Source organism: Emys orbicularis, chromosome 11 (assembly GCF_028017835.1).
Source record: "Emys orbicularis isolate rEmyOrb1 chromosome 11, rEmyOrb1.hap1, whole genome shotgun sequence".
Lineage (NCBI taxonomy): Eukaryota > Metazoa > Chordata > Testudines > Emydidae > Emys > Emys orbicularis.
Genome location: NC_088693.1, coordinates 16,553,449 through 16,569,959, shown reverse-complemented (window position 1 = coordinate 16,569,959; position 16,511 = coordinate 16,553,449). Strand labels below are relative to the sequence as shown.

Genomic DNA, 16,511 nt, shown 5'->3' with positions numbered 1-16,511 from the left:
AAAAAAAAAAAAAAAAAATCTGCAGTTAGTGTCTTGCTAGTTGCTCTTCAGATTTTTTTTTTGGCCTGCCTAATGACTTTTTTGCACCTTTCTATTTTCCTCAGTAGGATATGACTTCTAAAGGATGCCTTTAGCCTCTAACTGCCTCTTTTACTGTGCTGTTTAGCCATGGTGGCATATTTTTGGTCCTCTTACTCTTTGGGGTATACATTTAGTTTGAGCCTCTATTATATGGTAGTTTTCAAATCGTTTCCATGCAGTGTGAAGGCATTTCACTCTTGTGATAGTTAAATGGAAGTTAAAAGGAACGAACTTCATCTTTTTTTTTTTTGGTAGTTAAATTTAATTATATTATGGCTGCTGTTACTGAGTGTTTCAGCTATATTCACCTCTTGGACCAGATTCTGTGCTCCACTTAGGACTAAATCAAGAATTGCCTCTCCCCTTTTGAGTTCCAGGACAAGCTGCTCCAAGAAGCAGTCATTAATGGTGTCTAGAAATTCTCTGCATCTCATCCTGAGGTGACATGTACCCAGCCAATATTGGATCGTTGAAATCCTTCATTAGTATTTGCTCTTCTGTTTTTGTAGCCTCTTTAATCTCCCTGAGCATTTCATAATCACTGTCTTCATCATGGTCAGCTGGTTGGTAGTATATTCCTACTACCTATAGCCTTATTCGAACGTGGAATTTTTATCCATTGAGATTCTCTGATACAGTTTAAGATTTTTGCTATATTTGACTTTCTGCTTTCTTTCACATATATGCCACTTTTCCACCAGCATGAGCTACTTTGTCATTCCTATATATTTTGATCCTCTGGTATTATCGTGTCCTGTTGATTATCAACATCATCATCATCATTCCATCAAGTCTCTGTGATGCCTGTTATATCAATATCCTCATTTAATACCACACACTCAAGTTCACAAGCACTTATAAAATTTGTCAATATTTACTTGTCTGCTTTCATATGATGTAATTGAACGGCACTCTTTTTTTCATTTTACTGTTTCTCTTCAGTTCCTACTTTGTTGTGGAACAAGTGAATAGTTTCCCCTACTTGGGGAGTCTAATAACATCAGACAGAAGATGCGATTTTAAAAAAAAGTATTCAGTAACATACAAAGACTTCTGTGTAGTCAAAAGTTAAAACTGCATATCCGCACTAGATTGCTGATGTGCTACATATGGTCACCCCTGCTGTACGGATGTGGAAGCTGGGCTCTTAAAAAGGACACAGACAAAACTCGGAGGTTTTGAGTTGTGGTGTTACAGAAGAACATTAAAAATTAGCTGGATCACCAAAATGACGAATGATGAGGTGATGAGAAGGATGAATTTAAAAAGAGCACAATTATTAGAGACCCTGTGTAAAAGAATAATATCTTTTTGGATGTATTGCTTGCTTATCACAGAGTGACTCAATTTCAATACTCATACTATCAGACAAGATTGCAGGCAAACCAGGAAGAAAGAGAACCACCTACATTGGAGATGTTGCTAGATGGACTGGTATCAAAGGAGAGTGGAAGCTGTACAGCTGTGTCCTGACTGAGAAAAATGGAAGGTGGAAATTGACAACCTCTGTATCAGAGACATCACTTGAAGGGAAGAGAGAGAATGTTCTGCAGACCACAGTAATGAAGACAATTCATGTGTAGGAGGCAGCAAGTTACGCAGTATTATTCACTATTCAGTGTTTCATGCAATTATGAGGCATTGCTTCAGTTTTATTCTCTGTTCCTTTCCCTCCTGCGCTTAATCCAAAATATGCAGCTTTAATTTTAATGATTCACTTACTGTATCTCTATGAACAATTGGCCATGTCGTGGTAAAACCTTGTTGTGGTTGCTAAGAGAAGTAAGTGGTGAAGAAAATTTTCAAACTGAGGTCTGTTTTGTTTGTTACCCCTGTGCAGATGTCCTATTTGCATATGTCATGGTTACATGGCTGATTGGACATGTGTCCTGATTCTGGCCTCCGAGTCCACCCCTGAGGTGTTAGGTCTAGTGCTGTGTTGTATTAATTCAGATGGAATATATGGGCCCAAAGAGTTAAAGATTTTTAACATTACCCTGAAACTGCCCAACATTGAACAGTTTTAAACAAGGTTTGGGGTTTGTTATGCAGAGACCTCTAGCATGCTTAATACCATGGCATTAATACCATTGAAAATCTTTTTAATATTTTAATAAAGATACAGACAAGAAGGAAAAACAGTTAAAGCATTTGAAATGTTAAGTAAGGTTGTCATTTAAACAACATCATTTTGTTCACTTTTGCTCTAGCTGGGGAGAGTTTTTAGAAAGAACCCCCTTAGATGATAACTGTCCTTTTTGGAGAAAAAGTTAGGTGAGATGGGCTGGAGCAGTTATTGCTGCCGTTTTAAAGTCCGATCCCATTTCCTGGATGACACATAAATAAGGGGAGAGAGTAGGGTGACCAGATGACCCGATTTTTATAGGGACAGTCCAGATTTTTGCCTCTTTTTCTTATATAAGCTCCTATTACCCCCCCCCACCCCCGTCCTGATTTTTCACATTTGCTGTCTGGTCACCCTAGGGGAGGAAGAACTACACAGATTAAAAAATGCACTTCTGTCTCTGGAGTTGACTTTCACTTGCAACCTCACTGTTTAAGAAATGCGGACATGGCACATGGTCATATCTGCCACCCTGAGACCTGGCAAACTTTGGCTGTTAGGAGTTTTTCTTTTAGATGATTCTTTGGTCACAGGCTTACAGCAGTGTTGCAGAATATACAGTCTTGGCTGGCTAAGCCACTCGTTTTTTTTTTTTTTTTTTTTTTTTTTTAAAGAAGTGGGGGGGAGAGGGAGAAGAAATAAGATGGGAAGGAAAAGACCCTGGATGGGGAAAACTGGACAAGACAACGAAGACTCACTGCCCAGATGGAGTTCAGGATTTAGCTAGAGCCAGTGGAGGTTGCAATGTCTCTGGAACCCTCTTCTTGGACCAGTCTGATCAGAATGACAAAGGCATAGTGGTGTCACAGTTGATCGCAGCATCCCCTGAGATGGTGGAGGTGGCAGCCATTTTGTTGAAGCTCAATCCTTCTTCTTTTGCTCAGGCAGCATTGTGGTTTTCAGTTTCTTGTTCCTGATTTCCCCCAAATTCTTGTTCTTTTAAGGACTGTTTACCAGGCATGTCCTTAGCAGTCCTTGAGTTATATCAGCACGCCTTTTTGGTTTAGACTAATTCAGTCTTTTTCTGTTTTCCTATTGCACCATTTCCCACCAACATTTATCATTATATGGAATTGGAACATTTCATAAACGTATCTACTTTCTCACAGCTTGAGTTGCTAGTGAGGAGGCTTGCCAGGCCTCAGTTATCACTACCACCTGTACCTGTCTTTGGGTGGAATTTCTCAATACTCTCACTCTTCTATTTAGTCTGCAGAAGAGAAGAACGAGGGGGGATTTGATAGCTGCTTTCAACTACCTGAAAGGGGGTTCCAAAGAGGATGGATCTAGACTGTTCTCAGTGGTACCAGATGACAGAGCAAGGAATAATGGTCTCAAGTTGCAGTGGGTGAAATTTAGGTTGGATATTAGGAAAAACTTTTTCACTAGGAGGGTGGTGAAGCACTGGAATGGGTTACCTAGGGAGGTGATGGAATCTCCTTCCTTAGAGGTTTTTAAGGTTAGGCTTGACAAAGCCCTGGCTGGGATGATTTAGTTGTGGATTGGTCCTGCTTTGAGCAGGGGGTTGGACTAGATGACCTCCTGAGGTTCCTTCCAACCCTGATATTCTATGAGTCTTCTCTCTTGAGTTAAAGGGAAAGAACAGACCCAACTTGTATTATTTTCAGAAACTCAGGTGGCTCTTGGGAGGGACCCAGCCTGGTCTTGGTTTTCCTTCCAGAGTGTCTCCCCTCATCCATTCCCTCCTCTGATTGAAACTCCTTTTCTCAAAGCCTCCCTGGTTATGTCTTCACTGCAGAGTTAGGTCAGGCTTTAGCCGAACCCTGCTTCCATCCATGCAGGAAAAACCTCTAGCTGGGGCTTCAGGGAGTTTCAAGCCCAGGCTAGCAAGCACAGTTAAGGGCATTGACTTGAGCTCAGTTTTTGCTTCAATCCAGGCTGGCAGCCCACCTATTTTGCAGTGAGAATGAAGAGGTAGGCTAATTAAACCCAGGTGCTGTTAGTCCTGCAATCCTAGTCTACAGTTCCACCTGAGCTGCACTTTGTCTACCTCCCTTATTCTACACTGGAAATCATCTATGCTTCCTCAGCATTTAACCCAAGATTTGCCTGCTCCATTTCTGCTGTGCTTCCACAGCATTTGAACAGAGATGTCATAAATAAATTCTCTTCTTGTGCTGCCTGGAAGCTGACACCAGTCATCTGCTGGTGTGATATCAGTAAGGCCTATATTTGGGGGGAATACACCTAAAAGAACATTTTTATGTTTAGTGGACAGGAAAGAAACTGAAAGGTAGAGAAGTCAGTCGGGTGTGCCATAAATCACTTGGCTTGCAGACTGAAATCCTTAATGACATTCGCATTAAAAGTTCTTGTTGCCAAATGCTGTTTACTTTTATCTTTAGAATTGTCTGCATTAATAATGAGTAACTCCATTTGGAAGTTATGTACATGAAGTATTGTTCTCATGTCACTGCCACAGACGACAGCGCCATGCTAGATGTGAGAGAGCACCCTGCAAATGAATTCATAGAGCAGCCAGTTTCTTGCACCACTAAGAACTATGGGATATCTCATCAGAAATCCATCCCCGCATACAGACTAGTACAGCACCATACAATGCAGTTATGTAAGTCTGGCACAGGTAGGGGTTTTGCAGTGGGGATATTTCACCCAGACTATATTAGCTTGAGTTAACTGCAGTGGAGACAACACTCCCTATTAGCGCAATAAAACACCTGCGGCTGACCTGTGTCTGCTGGTTCAGGCTTGCAGAGCTATAAAATTGCAGCATAGACATTTGGGCTCAGGCTGGAGACCAGGCTCTGAATGTCTGCATTACAATTTTTAGCCCCACAAGCTCGAGTCAGCTGTGGGTGTTTTATTGCATCGTAGACATACCCCCAGTGTGCCTGAGCCCAGTTACCATTTGCTCAATGGCTTCTGTTACAGGGCCTAGGTGTGAAGTCTTCCTTTTGCCTCACTGTTTTTTTCCACTTGGCTAGTCAGGCCATTTGAGAGACTGTTGCTGTGCTGTTTGCTTCCTTATTTAGTAGTTAGACCCATTCAGCCTTCATGGTTTGCAATTACAAGTCTTGTGACTGAGGGGACATGTGCTGAAATTCTATGCTCTCCCTGACATTCCCATAATATCAGAAATCCTACACATAAAACATTTGGGGGCACAGATCAATATTTATTACTAAGCACTCTCACTATGGTCATGGCATATAATAATGGTTAATTGTTAATGATTGTAAGTGTTGGTTCAGTAGTTCATAGACTAAAAGGAGGATGCTGTCTTCCATTTACTTTCAATTATAGTTTGGAATTGGGTAATACATTGGAGTGAAATCTATATTAATGGCATCAGGATTTATTTTTGATAATACCTGAGAAGATCAAATATTTGATCTGTAGTTACTCATGTTAGTATCTACACCCTGTGGCTTTGCTTAATATTTGTATATAGTATGCCAAGAACATTTTTACTCCACTTGCCTGGCCAGATTTACATAATCATAGCCAGGAGTAGTGATGGCTGAATTATTATTTTGTAAATAGTAGCTCCCTACTGAATTTGGGTAATGTTAGCTGTTTTAAGTAGACGTTAAAATTCTGATTACCTTACAGGAACAATAGTTGTATGCAGTGTTGTTGTAGCCATGTTGGTCCCAGGATATTGGAGAGACAAGATGAGTGAGGTATCTTTTATTGGGCCAACTTCTCTTGGTGAAAAAGACAAGCTTGAAAGCGCCCCACAGACCAGCATACACCAACTCAAAGTGGCACAAGACTCCGCCAGAACAATACATGAAAAATCTACAGACAAATCTCCACTGCTACAATGATCAACCCCCCGCATAACACACCTTTCAAGATCCATGGGTCTACATATGCCTGTCACAACATGTAGCGTTCCTCATCCAGTGCACTAAATGCCCCAATAGTAACTGGGTGAAACCAGACAATCGCTACGCTCTCGAATGAACTCTCACAGGAAAATGATAAAAGAAAAAAACATGGTATCACCTGTGGGTGAACACTTTTCACAAAGCGATCACTCTATACCTGACCCCTCAGTCCTCATCCTCAAAGGAAACGTGCACAACACTTTCAAAAGATGACCCTGGGAGCTTAAGCTCATAATTTTGCTAGACACTAAAAATCACAGACTGAATAGAGATACTGGATTTATGGCTTGTTACAATAATCTAACCCACTAACAACCCCCTCACCCTCTTTCCTCCCTATGATTGGAGGGGTGTTAGTTGGCCACTTCACCTTGAATGGTCCCTTGAAATGTGTTAACTTATGGTAAACAAGTGTGTCAAATCTTATGTTTAGCAGTGACAGTTTGAGTTATGCTACATCTACACCAGAAGTGCTACAGGGGTGTAGCTTCACCAATGCAGATGCGCCACTGTAGCGCTTCTGGTGAACGCGTTCTAAGCTGATGGGAGAGAGCTCTCCCACTGGCTTAATAACTCCACCTCCCACAAGAGGCAGTTCTCCCGCTGACATAGTACTGTCTGCACTGGCGCTTAGGTCGGTATAACTTTTTTTCCACTTGGCTAGTCAGGCCATTTGAGAGACTGTTGCTGTGCTGTTTGCTTCCTTATTTAGTAGTTAGACCCATTCAGCCTTCATGGTAAAACAAGGGGGAGGGAAAGCTCAGTGGTTTGAGCATTGGCCTGTTAAACCCAGGGTTGTGAGTTCAATCCTTGAGGGGGCCACTTAGGGATCCTGGGGCAAAATCAGTACTTGGTCCTGCTAGTGAAGGCAGGGGGCTGGACTTGATGGCCTTTCAAGGTCCCTTCCAGTTCTAGGAGATGGGATATCTCCATTAATTTATTTATTTAAACTTATGTAACTCGGGTGTGGATTATTCACACCCTAAGTGATGAAATTTATTCCGAAGTAAATTCTAGTGTAGACAAGGTCTTCGTTTCGCAGACCTGAAGAAGACCTCTGTGTAAGCTTGGAAACTTCTCTCTCACCAACAGAAGTTGGTCCAATGAAAGATACTACCACACCCATCTTGTCTTTCACAGGAACAATCTTAGGTTTTTTCCCTCTCTTCTAATGAAGAAAAATAAGTAGCTCAACAAGAACATTTAATAGGTAGCTGAATTTGGAGAAAATTCTCTTTGGTCAGGCTGTCATTAAGATGATCATATTATTATTTTACCTTTCTAGAAACTTGAAAACCATTGATAAGTGTTCTGTAGTTCAGGTCATACAAGGTGATCTACCTCCCTATTATGTTTTACATTCATTTGTGTGGATTTGGTACTGTGGCATCCTAGAAGAATGTTATAGAGCAATGTAACTTGATTGGAGCAATGTATAATATGCTATTAGTACAGAGTTCTGTTTGGGAAAGTTAGAGGAAAAGAACTCAACTCAAACTGCCTACCTTCCTCTCTGTAAGTCAGTCCTGACTCAGAGAGGTCCCCAAATCTAATAAGGTTTTTCAAATTTATAGAAAATACTTTAGGGTGTAATCTGTAAACAGTGATGCTATATCAGTAGTCCCTTCTGCAGTCTTTCTTATATTGGGATCCTTTCAGTAATGGAGAAAGGGACTCAATTACTACTGCAAATAGGATTAAGACAGGGTGTGTCGCATACTTCATTGATTCAAACATTAGTCAGACACATCTTGGTTTACATGAGCGGCACTAGGGAACTTAGTTTAGTCTTGTAAAATTCACTTTGCTTAAGGCGTCACTTTTTCAGTGAGTAAAATCTTTCCATTTTAACATCCGCATTGGATGAGTAGATCTGGTAAATTTGAAAAATAGTTATGCAAAGCTAGAGGGTGCTATTGGTTATATAAAAAGTAATCATTAAAAAAATTATTCATTATGACTTGTTCCCCCTGTTTTTTCCCTTTTCTACCTCACTTTTATCCCCTCCCCTCCGATGTCTCAATTTTTGACCACTCCATGTTAACTTACAGAATAGTATGCGGAAGTCTAGTCTAGTTTGTTAAAGGTGAATCCTCACTTTGAGAGACTTCATTGGTAGTACAGCTGATAACATGATGTCTCAGTATTCAGGCCTGGTTTACACTTTTGAGTGCAATAGTCAGGTCAACCTAACCCCAAAGTAGATGTGAGTAGGTCAACAGAAACGTTTTTCCATAGACCTACCTACTGACTCCTGGAGAGATGGATTTACTAAATCAATGGAAAAACCCTTTCCATAGATGTAGGAAGCATCTACACTACTGTGCTGTAGCAGCACAACTGCAGCTCTGAAGATGTAGCAGCTGTAGTGTAGACATGCCCTTGGAGACCAAAGTTGAATGAATGTTTCTATTCTAACAATTAAAACAAAAAACAAAAAAAGCCCCACTTTATTTTTATTTTCAGAAGTCAGGCTGCTGTGTTCTTGCTGAATAAGCAGTATGTATTTTTAGATCTGCTGATCTCTGCTTTGAATGCAGTGTTTTTATTGAAAATACATCTTTCATCTGGCTATATTTTTCTTTCAGTTTTCAGAGTGTGTGTGTGTGTGTATACTGGACTTTTTCCTACACCACAAAACTACTAAGCAGCATGTCTGCAACAACCTAGTTTTTATTAGAATCTGCTGAGTTTGATATAAAACTACTTAACTCTTTTTGTATGCTAGGACACTTCTTGGCTTTTTTCAGTGTTGGATGTTGCACTTGACGAGGGTTTAGGTTTTCAAGACAGTATACTTTTCCAGAACTTACTGATACTGTTCCCAGAATAGAAGGCGGATTATATAATACTTAGCAGACCTTCCAAAAAACAAACCAACATTAAAATTTAAGAAATTGTAATTTCTCTCTCTTAATGTTCATAGGAGGGTGGGGTTTAATATTACACATTCCTTTCATGCACACAGCTATGCCTTTGTAAATATTTCTGTTATTTTCATCAAGATGTTTTTCTCTGAAGTATACAAATAAGGTTAGGGTTGTGCTTTAAACGTTTAGAAAAATGTTCAGTTTCAGGCTTGATTTAATTGATTCAACTGAGTTGAATTGAATCAACTCCATTGGAAGTTTGTTTGTGCCTTTATGACTACTCTTAAGAAATCTATTTAACAAATATTTCTGTGGCATTAATCATCACATAGTATCTTAGACTCAGTATGGATAGGAATATTAGTAGCATAATCTGTTTGCCTTTTGTTTTGCAGGTATACAAAACTGGGATATGCTGGAAATACAGAACCACAGTTCATCATTCCTTCATGTAAGCATTTGTTTACACATGCACTAAAGTTCATGGTCTATTTATTTTTAAAATTAGAAAGGTAGCCAGGAATACATGGCAGAATCACAGTGCACAGGGCTGGAAGTGGAATGTAAGCATTTGTCCCTGGGCATTAGGTAATTTTCCTGAAGATGTAGCCTCAATTTATGCAGAACGTAAGCTTCATTTAAAAAAAAAAAAAAAAAAAATCTAGCCTTTGAGGTTGAAAGGCTGGTAAAGGAGGCTGGCTTTAAAGTAATGGTAGCACAGGTATAGTTCACCTTTTCTAGTAGGCTTAGTTCTTAAGTAGTAAGAGACCATGTAAATATTTCAAGTTGTGACCATATATAACTGGAGAAAACGCTCTAATTTACAACTTTGGGGTATGTTTTCATATCTTCAGTTCTTTTGACCTGATGTATTTTCCCCCGACTTTTTCAGTGTTTCCATTAACAGTTTCCCAACTTAAGTTTTGCAAATGGTACTTGTAGAAACTGATTTTTTTAACTTTTTTTTTTTTTCTTCATGTAAAACTTGCATATTTATTCTATCCTCTTCTTGAAGGGGTTCCCGGTGATTGGTGCCAAACTGGAGTAGAATGTAGAATTCAATTAATTTCCTTTTGGAAATCCTTCTTTTAACTTTCTGGATGATTTGGCACCAAGTCATTGATCACCTGGGCCAAACCAATCAAGTATCAATTCTTGGTAGAAAAAACTAATCAGCACAAATGAATTTCACTGAATGAGTATCAAATGGAAATAGAATAAGAAGCAGTAGTGCTTAAAAACTGTTGTTGCAAAGTAAATATTGTGGATAGTTGAGGCTGTCTTGCTTTTTTGGCAACAATACTTTGTATGGGAAACTAAGGTTGGTGCATTTAATATTTCTTATTGTTCCCCTGTTTTTACTCCAGTACTATAGAACCATTTCTTTTCTATGTGGGTTTTTAATTTGGAACTATCCACCTTTTTTGTTGTTGTTGTTTTGGATCATTTTTGCCTTTTTTATGTGTTTACTTGATATGTCATCTCCAGTGTGCTATCCTCAGTTTTGCTTTTCCCCTTAAACCTGCACTTTCGATGTTGCCTTGTCAGCACTGCATATTTCACCAAAAACTGGTAACTACTAGCCCGTTACTTCACTTTAGAATTTTAAATATGTTGTGGAAATCGCTATTTCGCGACAGGACGTTGAGAACAGTATTTAGGAGCTAATGTTGGATTTACAGTAAATGTTGCCGAACAAATGCCTTTAACTGAATAATCCATTTGTCATTCTTTTTGCATTATAATATTAAAGCTGGACTTTTCACTTCAAATATGGACATAAATCTACTTACATGGATTAGAATATTTAAAACTTGTATTTGTACACTCCTGGATATTCAGATGTTTCTTCTATTTATTCTTCCTACATCTCTTCTTCCTTGCTAGTAATTCTAACTTGATCATAGTGATCTGCTTTAGACATTAAATATTGGAGTGGGAATTACTTAAGAGATAAGCAGGGAAATTATGTAACAGGCCATCAAGAAAAGAGGATAGTGGCACATATATATGTTAAATCTTTGAGGAAATAAATGGATTTTAAATATCCATGAGTAAATTCAGTTACTTGTATATAAAACACAAAGAAATTGCCATATTATGGAAATAGCTGCAGTCTAAATGGGACTGCTAATGAAAGGATCATAGTCTGCAACACTGTCATTTGATGAAATTAAATATTTCCCCATCTGTCCTTTAGGCCAAATTATATAATAATTACACTAATTGCATGAGTTTAAACTAATCCACCACCCAAAATGGGGTAAAATAGAATTGGTAATCCACATTAGGTAAATTGCAGCAGTACTTATACATAAAATCGTACTGAAATAAGTGAGGCTCTCTTTTAAAAGCTTCTATGTTTTTAGTTTCTTTCACTCCACCTTTGCTATTTTAATTTTTTTTCTTTTGACTTTAAATATTGGCTATTGCACTCTATTTGATTCTTTTGGGGGCGGGGGGAAATGCTTACTATGTAACCAGTTTGAGCAGCATTCCTTCCCTCTTGATCAGTTGCTTCTCTTTCCTGATCTCCCACTCTCGAATAATTTTTCTCTCCCACTGTTCCTTTATATAGATTTCCTGCTTAATTCTGAATATGCATCTGTACTGCACAAGGAAACTTGCTAGAAAAATAAAGTAAAAGTGAAATATTGCATTGGCCAGGAAGCCTGTTTTTGAACCCCATTGGAGTTCACTGGTTCTTTTTCTTTCTTTGCTGTCTCCCAGCTATTTGTTAATGTCCAGCAAACCATTCCGCTTTCTTCCCTTTGATTTTTACTGTGTGATCTATGTTCAAAATATCAACTAATTGATATCCCTCCAGTGCAAGCACTCCTATTTTCTTGTGTCCATATCAAAATATTTTTTGTGTGAACACAAATTTTAAATACTCATTCTCTTCTTTTTCCAGTTGTTACATTTAAAATACATGGCCCCATCAGTTTTTGAGCACAAAAGTCAGTCTGATACAAATACCTCCTCTTTCTTTAAAAGCTTTTTCAATCTTGTGCTGAACAAACCAAAGCCAACTGCTCTCTGATATTGCTGGAGAAGTTCTCATCTTCAAACACCATGGTAACCTGGTACTTTCACTACCCAGATTTAATTTCCAGTTTGTATCGTCACAATGTACTGCTTTTTCTAAATTGCTTCTTTTTTATTTTTAAATATAGCCCAAAATGTAGGCTAGTTTCACATTCAACAGTAAATATGGACTCATCCTATTTTAGGTTAGAGCAGGGGCAGGCAAACTTTTTGGCCTGAGGGCCACATCAGGTTTCTGAAATTGTATGAAGGGCCAGTTAGGGGAGGCTGTGCCTCCCCAAACAGCCAGGCGTGGCCCAGCCCCTGCCCCCATCTGACCCCCACCGCTGACTGCCCCTGCCCCGACTGCCCCCTGCTGCCCCATCTAACCCCTCCTCTCAATCCTGACTGCCTCCCCCCACCCCGGGACCCCTGCCCCATCCAACCTCCCCCCCCCACCTTCTTGACTGCCTCCCCCGGGACTCCTGCTCCCATTCAATCCCCCTGTTCCATGCCCTCTGACCGCCCCTATCCACACCCCTGCCCCCGGACCACCACCCCGAATTCTCCTGCCCCCTCTCCAACCTCCCCTGCTCCCTGCCCCTTTACCGTGCTGCCTGGAGCACCAGTGGCTGGCAGTGCTACTGCCACACCGCCCAGAGCACCAAGATAGGTAGCCGTGCTGCCCGGCTGGAGCCAGCCGCACCACAGAGCACCAATAATTGAACACTTTTTGACTTGCATATGGAAGTTTGAGACACCTGACTTCAGGAGAGGGTTTAATTTTAAAGGTGATCTGCAGGGTTGAAAAATTTACCAGACACTTGCTAACCCAACTAGCCAAATGAAGCTGCAAAAGATTGGAGGGGAAGGTCAGGTGCATCATACCTTTACTGGATCAGGCCAATGATCTATCTACCGAGTATCCTGTTTTTGATATTGGCCAGTACCTCAAGCTTCGGTGTGCAAAACCCCCATAATAAATAAAGAAGGTGCCTATAAGGGGAAGTGTCTTCCCAACTTTCTTTCTTCTGTCATGATAGAAGGTAAATAAGAATACTTATCTTTTCAATAGTATTCATTATTTTGTATATCTCCTTCAGGTCCCCTCTCTCTAAAAACTAAAGAATCTTAATATTCCTATCTGTCTCTTTGTGGAAATCTTTTTTCCCCTGACTTTAATTCCTTTTTTGAATCCCTTCTTGGTCTGTTAATCTCTTTATGATGAGGTGTCTAGAACTAAACTCAGAGTTCAAGCAGAGTGAAACATCCATTTGTATAATGGCATGGTATTGAAAATATCTTTATCCCATTCTTTATACATTTTAGTATCTTGTCTGCTTTTTTTGAATGTGGGTGCACATTGAGCAGCTGTTTCCTTTTTTTCCTCCTGTCTTTCCGGCTGCTGAGTGGTTGTTAGTTGATTGTGGAGGTAAAGTAGTCCATTGCCGGTTGAGGCAAGTCTTCAACAGGTGGAATGAACAGCCAGTTTATTGACTGTGCTAAAATATTAACTTCTTCTTTGAGTAGTATCCCTATGGGTGCTCCACTTCAGGTGCTCATGCATCTCTTGAGCTCTTGATCAGAGATTTTTCAGTTAGCAGTTGACCTGCGCATGCACCCTTTGCCTCCTCATGCCAGACACCGAAGCTACGTAGGGGTGTGTGGGGTGAATCACCTTCAGTTCCTTCTCAACTGCCTCAGCCTGAGACTGAGCCCTAGTATGTCCAACTTGAGAATGCCTTGGCTTTCTATATTTCTAATATTTTTTATAATAAGAGCCCATGATCAGCTTCGGCAACCATGGCCTTACCTACTGCTTCAGTCCCGATCCCCTGTTTGGTACCGCAGGAGTTCAGATATACTAAGGACCTCTTGATAACAGATTAACCAGAGTCTCCGCTCCTCATGGGTACTGAGCGTCTCTTGGTACCAAGACTCTGATCTCTGGACTACGATCCTCCAGTACCACAGGACTCTCCACTGAGGGTGCTCCTCGTTTGGATGAGATTGCAGGAGGATGAAGACAACTTCAGTCGATCTTCTTTATCTTTGTCCAGGCTTCTCCAATATATCCATTCAGGAACCCATTCTCTGAAAGTCATAGGGAAAATTGGGCTTATCAATGGTGATGGAACCAACCCTGGATGCCACCTTTACTTCCTTATGCTCCCCGCCGCCCCCGGCTGCCAGTTGACAATTTACAAGACCACTGGTACCGTCTGATAGGGGGCCAGAGTTGTACAGCCCTCTCCTCCCCAGTCAGCCCCCCGACAGGAGGAAACCTTTGAGGAGCAGGAGGCTAGGGCAGATAAGGAGGCCACCTCTCAAATTCCTACTTCATCCTCATCTCTGGACGAGGTGGTTATGGTTCCGCCACCATCCATGGGCGATGATTTTTTCAGTAATTTCATGATCACAGTGACTGGCGCTTTTCAAATTACTCTCGGAGGCATCAAGAATTCACAGCACACATTTTTGGATATCCTGCAGTCAGTAACACCCCCAGAATAGTTACCCATCAATGAGGTGCTCCTGGATCCAGCTATACTGCTGTGGCAGACACCTGACATTATTCTGCCCACATGTAAACAGGCAGATAAAAAGTATTATTTTCTTTTTGTTTTTCCACCTCCCCCACCTAATTCTCTGGTGGTGGATGTGGTAAATGAGCAGGGTAGACAGTATTTCAGTAAGTCTACCCCATATAAGGACCAGAAAAGGCTGGATATCTTTGGGCCAAGGGCCTATTCTTCAGCATCCCTGCAGTTCAGGATTGTGATTATCCGGCAGTCATGCCCACATATAGTTTTGCAAATTAGAACAGGTTCACAGCTTTTATTGAGCATCTCCCACAAGAACATAGGGAGCAATTCCAGTCCATCATCTCAGAAGGGCAGTTGGTGGCCAGAACCATGCTTCAAACATCCTTTGATGCTTCACACACTGCTACAAGTTGCATCTCTATGGCGGTGGTTATGCACAAGGCATCATGGTCGTTTCTTGGGGTTTCTAAGAGAAGTACAGAACACCATGGAGGGCCTCCTCTTCAGCAGTTGCAAGCTGTTCTTGTATACCACAGATGAGTTCTTGAACACTCTAACAAACTCGAGGGCTACTTTACAATCCTATGGCACATATACACCTACAAATAAGAAAAGGTTTAGTAGGTCACAGACTACCCAGAGACTGCATCCTGCTCAGTTTTCCAGGCCACATAGATCCACCAAACACCCCAGAAAGAGACATAAGTTTCAAAGAGAGAGGGCTGCCCAACTGCCTTCCATGACCACCTAGCCATCTTCAAAACAACAGTTTTGATGGATTGGTCAAGGGCTTGAATCTTCCCGCAGCTCTGTATTCACAGCTGCTCCTACTAGCCCACCTCCCTGCACTTTGGACACTGCCCTGCCCACTTCCAACATGCCTAGAGGAGGATCACTACAGATAAATAGGTCAGAACATTAGGTTATACCATACATTTTATATCAGACCCTCCCTTCTCCGTCCCTCAGAAGTCACCTCAAGTGAAGCATCAACAGGGACGCTACTCGATGAAAGTTACTCATTCTGCACAGTAATTATGGTTCTTTGAGATGTCCCCCTGTGCATCCTCCACTACTAATCCTCCTTCCCCTCTGCTTCGGACTGTTCCTTAGGGGTGTTTGGGTGGAGAAGGAACTGAGGGCAGCTCACCCACATACCCCTATATAGCATGAGGAGGCATAGGCCGTGCATGGGCCGAATGGATGCTAACTGAAAATCTTCAATCAAGGGCTCAAGAGGTGCATGTGTTTCTGAAGTAGAGCACCCACAGGGATATACATCTTGAAGAACAACAGTTACTGCACAAAGTAATTAACCGCTTTTTCTGCATTGTATGGCTTAGCATTGCAACATGTTCACATTTTGTTTTCATGACTGTGTTGTATTATTCAATCCTAATAGTGTTTCATTATAGGTGGCCTTTCAAATGAGATTTTTAAGTGTTGTAGCTGACTCATTGTACCTGTACTGAAGCTAGGAATGGTAAACTATTTCCAGGTGGCAATGTTTTAATATTTTAATTCAGAATATAAAGCTTTGTGTATCCTGAAACTTCTGTCATACTTCAATCTACAATGTCATTTATATATCTGTTGCTTATTAAAGGTATTGCAATCAAGGAATCGGCGAAAGTTGTTGATCAAGCACAAAGGAGGGTTACGAAAGGTGTGGATGATTTAGACTTCTTTATTGGGGATGAAGCAATAGAAAAACCAACTTATGCAACAAAGGTATTAAAGGATAGTTCTTTTCTATGAATTTAATACGTCTTAAAAAATCCACTGAAGCATCAATGAGAAACCATTTATTTTAAACTGTAAAGAACTCTTTATTTTTCCATTTTTAACATGTACTTTTTAAAATAAAATGATATTCAAATGTTATTTAATATTCAACCAGTTTCTGGTAACTTTCAAGACATTTTGTCTTCATTTGGAAAAAAAAGTACATTAATTTATTTTCTTTGAAATAACATTGAAGAGTGAA

The 16,511-nt window shown here is 40.5% G+C and overlaps 1 protein-coding gene across 1 annotated transcript in view; it reads left to right on the top strand.

Annotated features, from left to right (window-relative positions):
* The window catches only part of ACTR3 (actin related protein 3), a 45,741-nt gene that overhangs the window by 14,153 nt on the left and 15,077 nt on the right, over positions 1-16,511 (top strand). The window contains exons 2-3 of the mRNA XM_065413196.1: positions 9,347-9,402; positions 16,131-16,255. Of these exons, the coding sequence (XP_065269268.1) occupies positions 9,347-9,402; positions 16,131-16,255 (181 nt within the window). The remainder of the gene's footprint in view (positions 1-9,346; positions 9,403-16,130; positions 16,256-16,511) is intronic.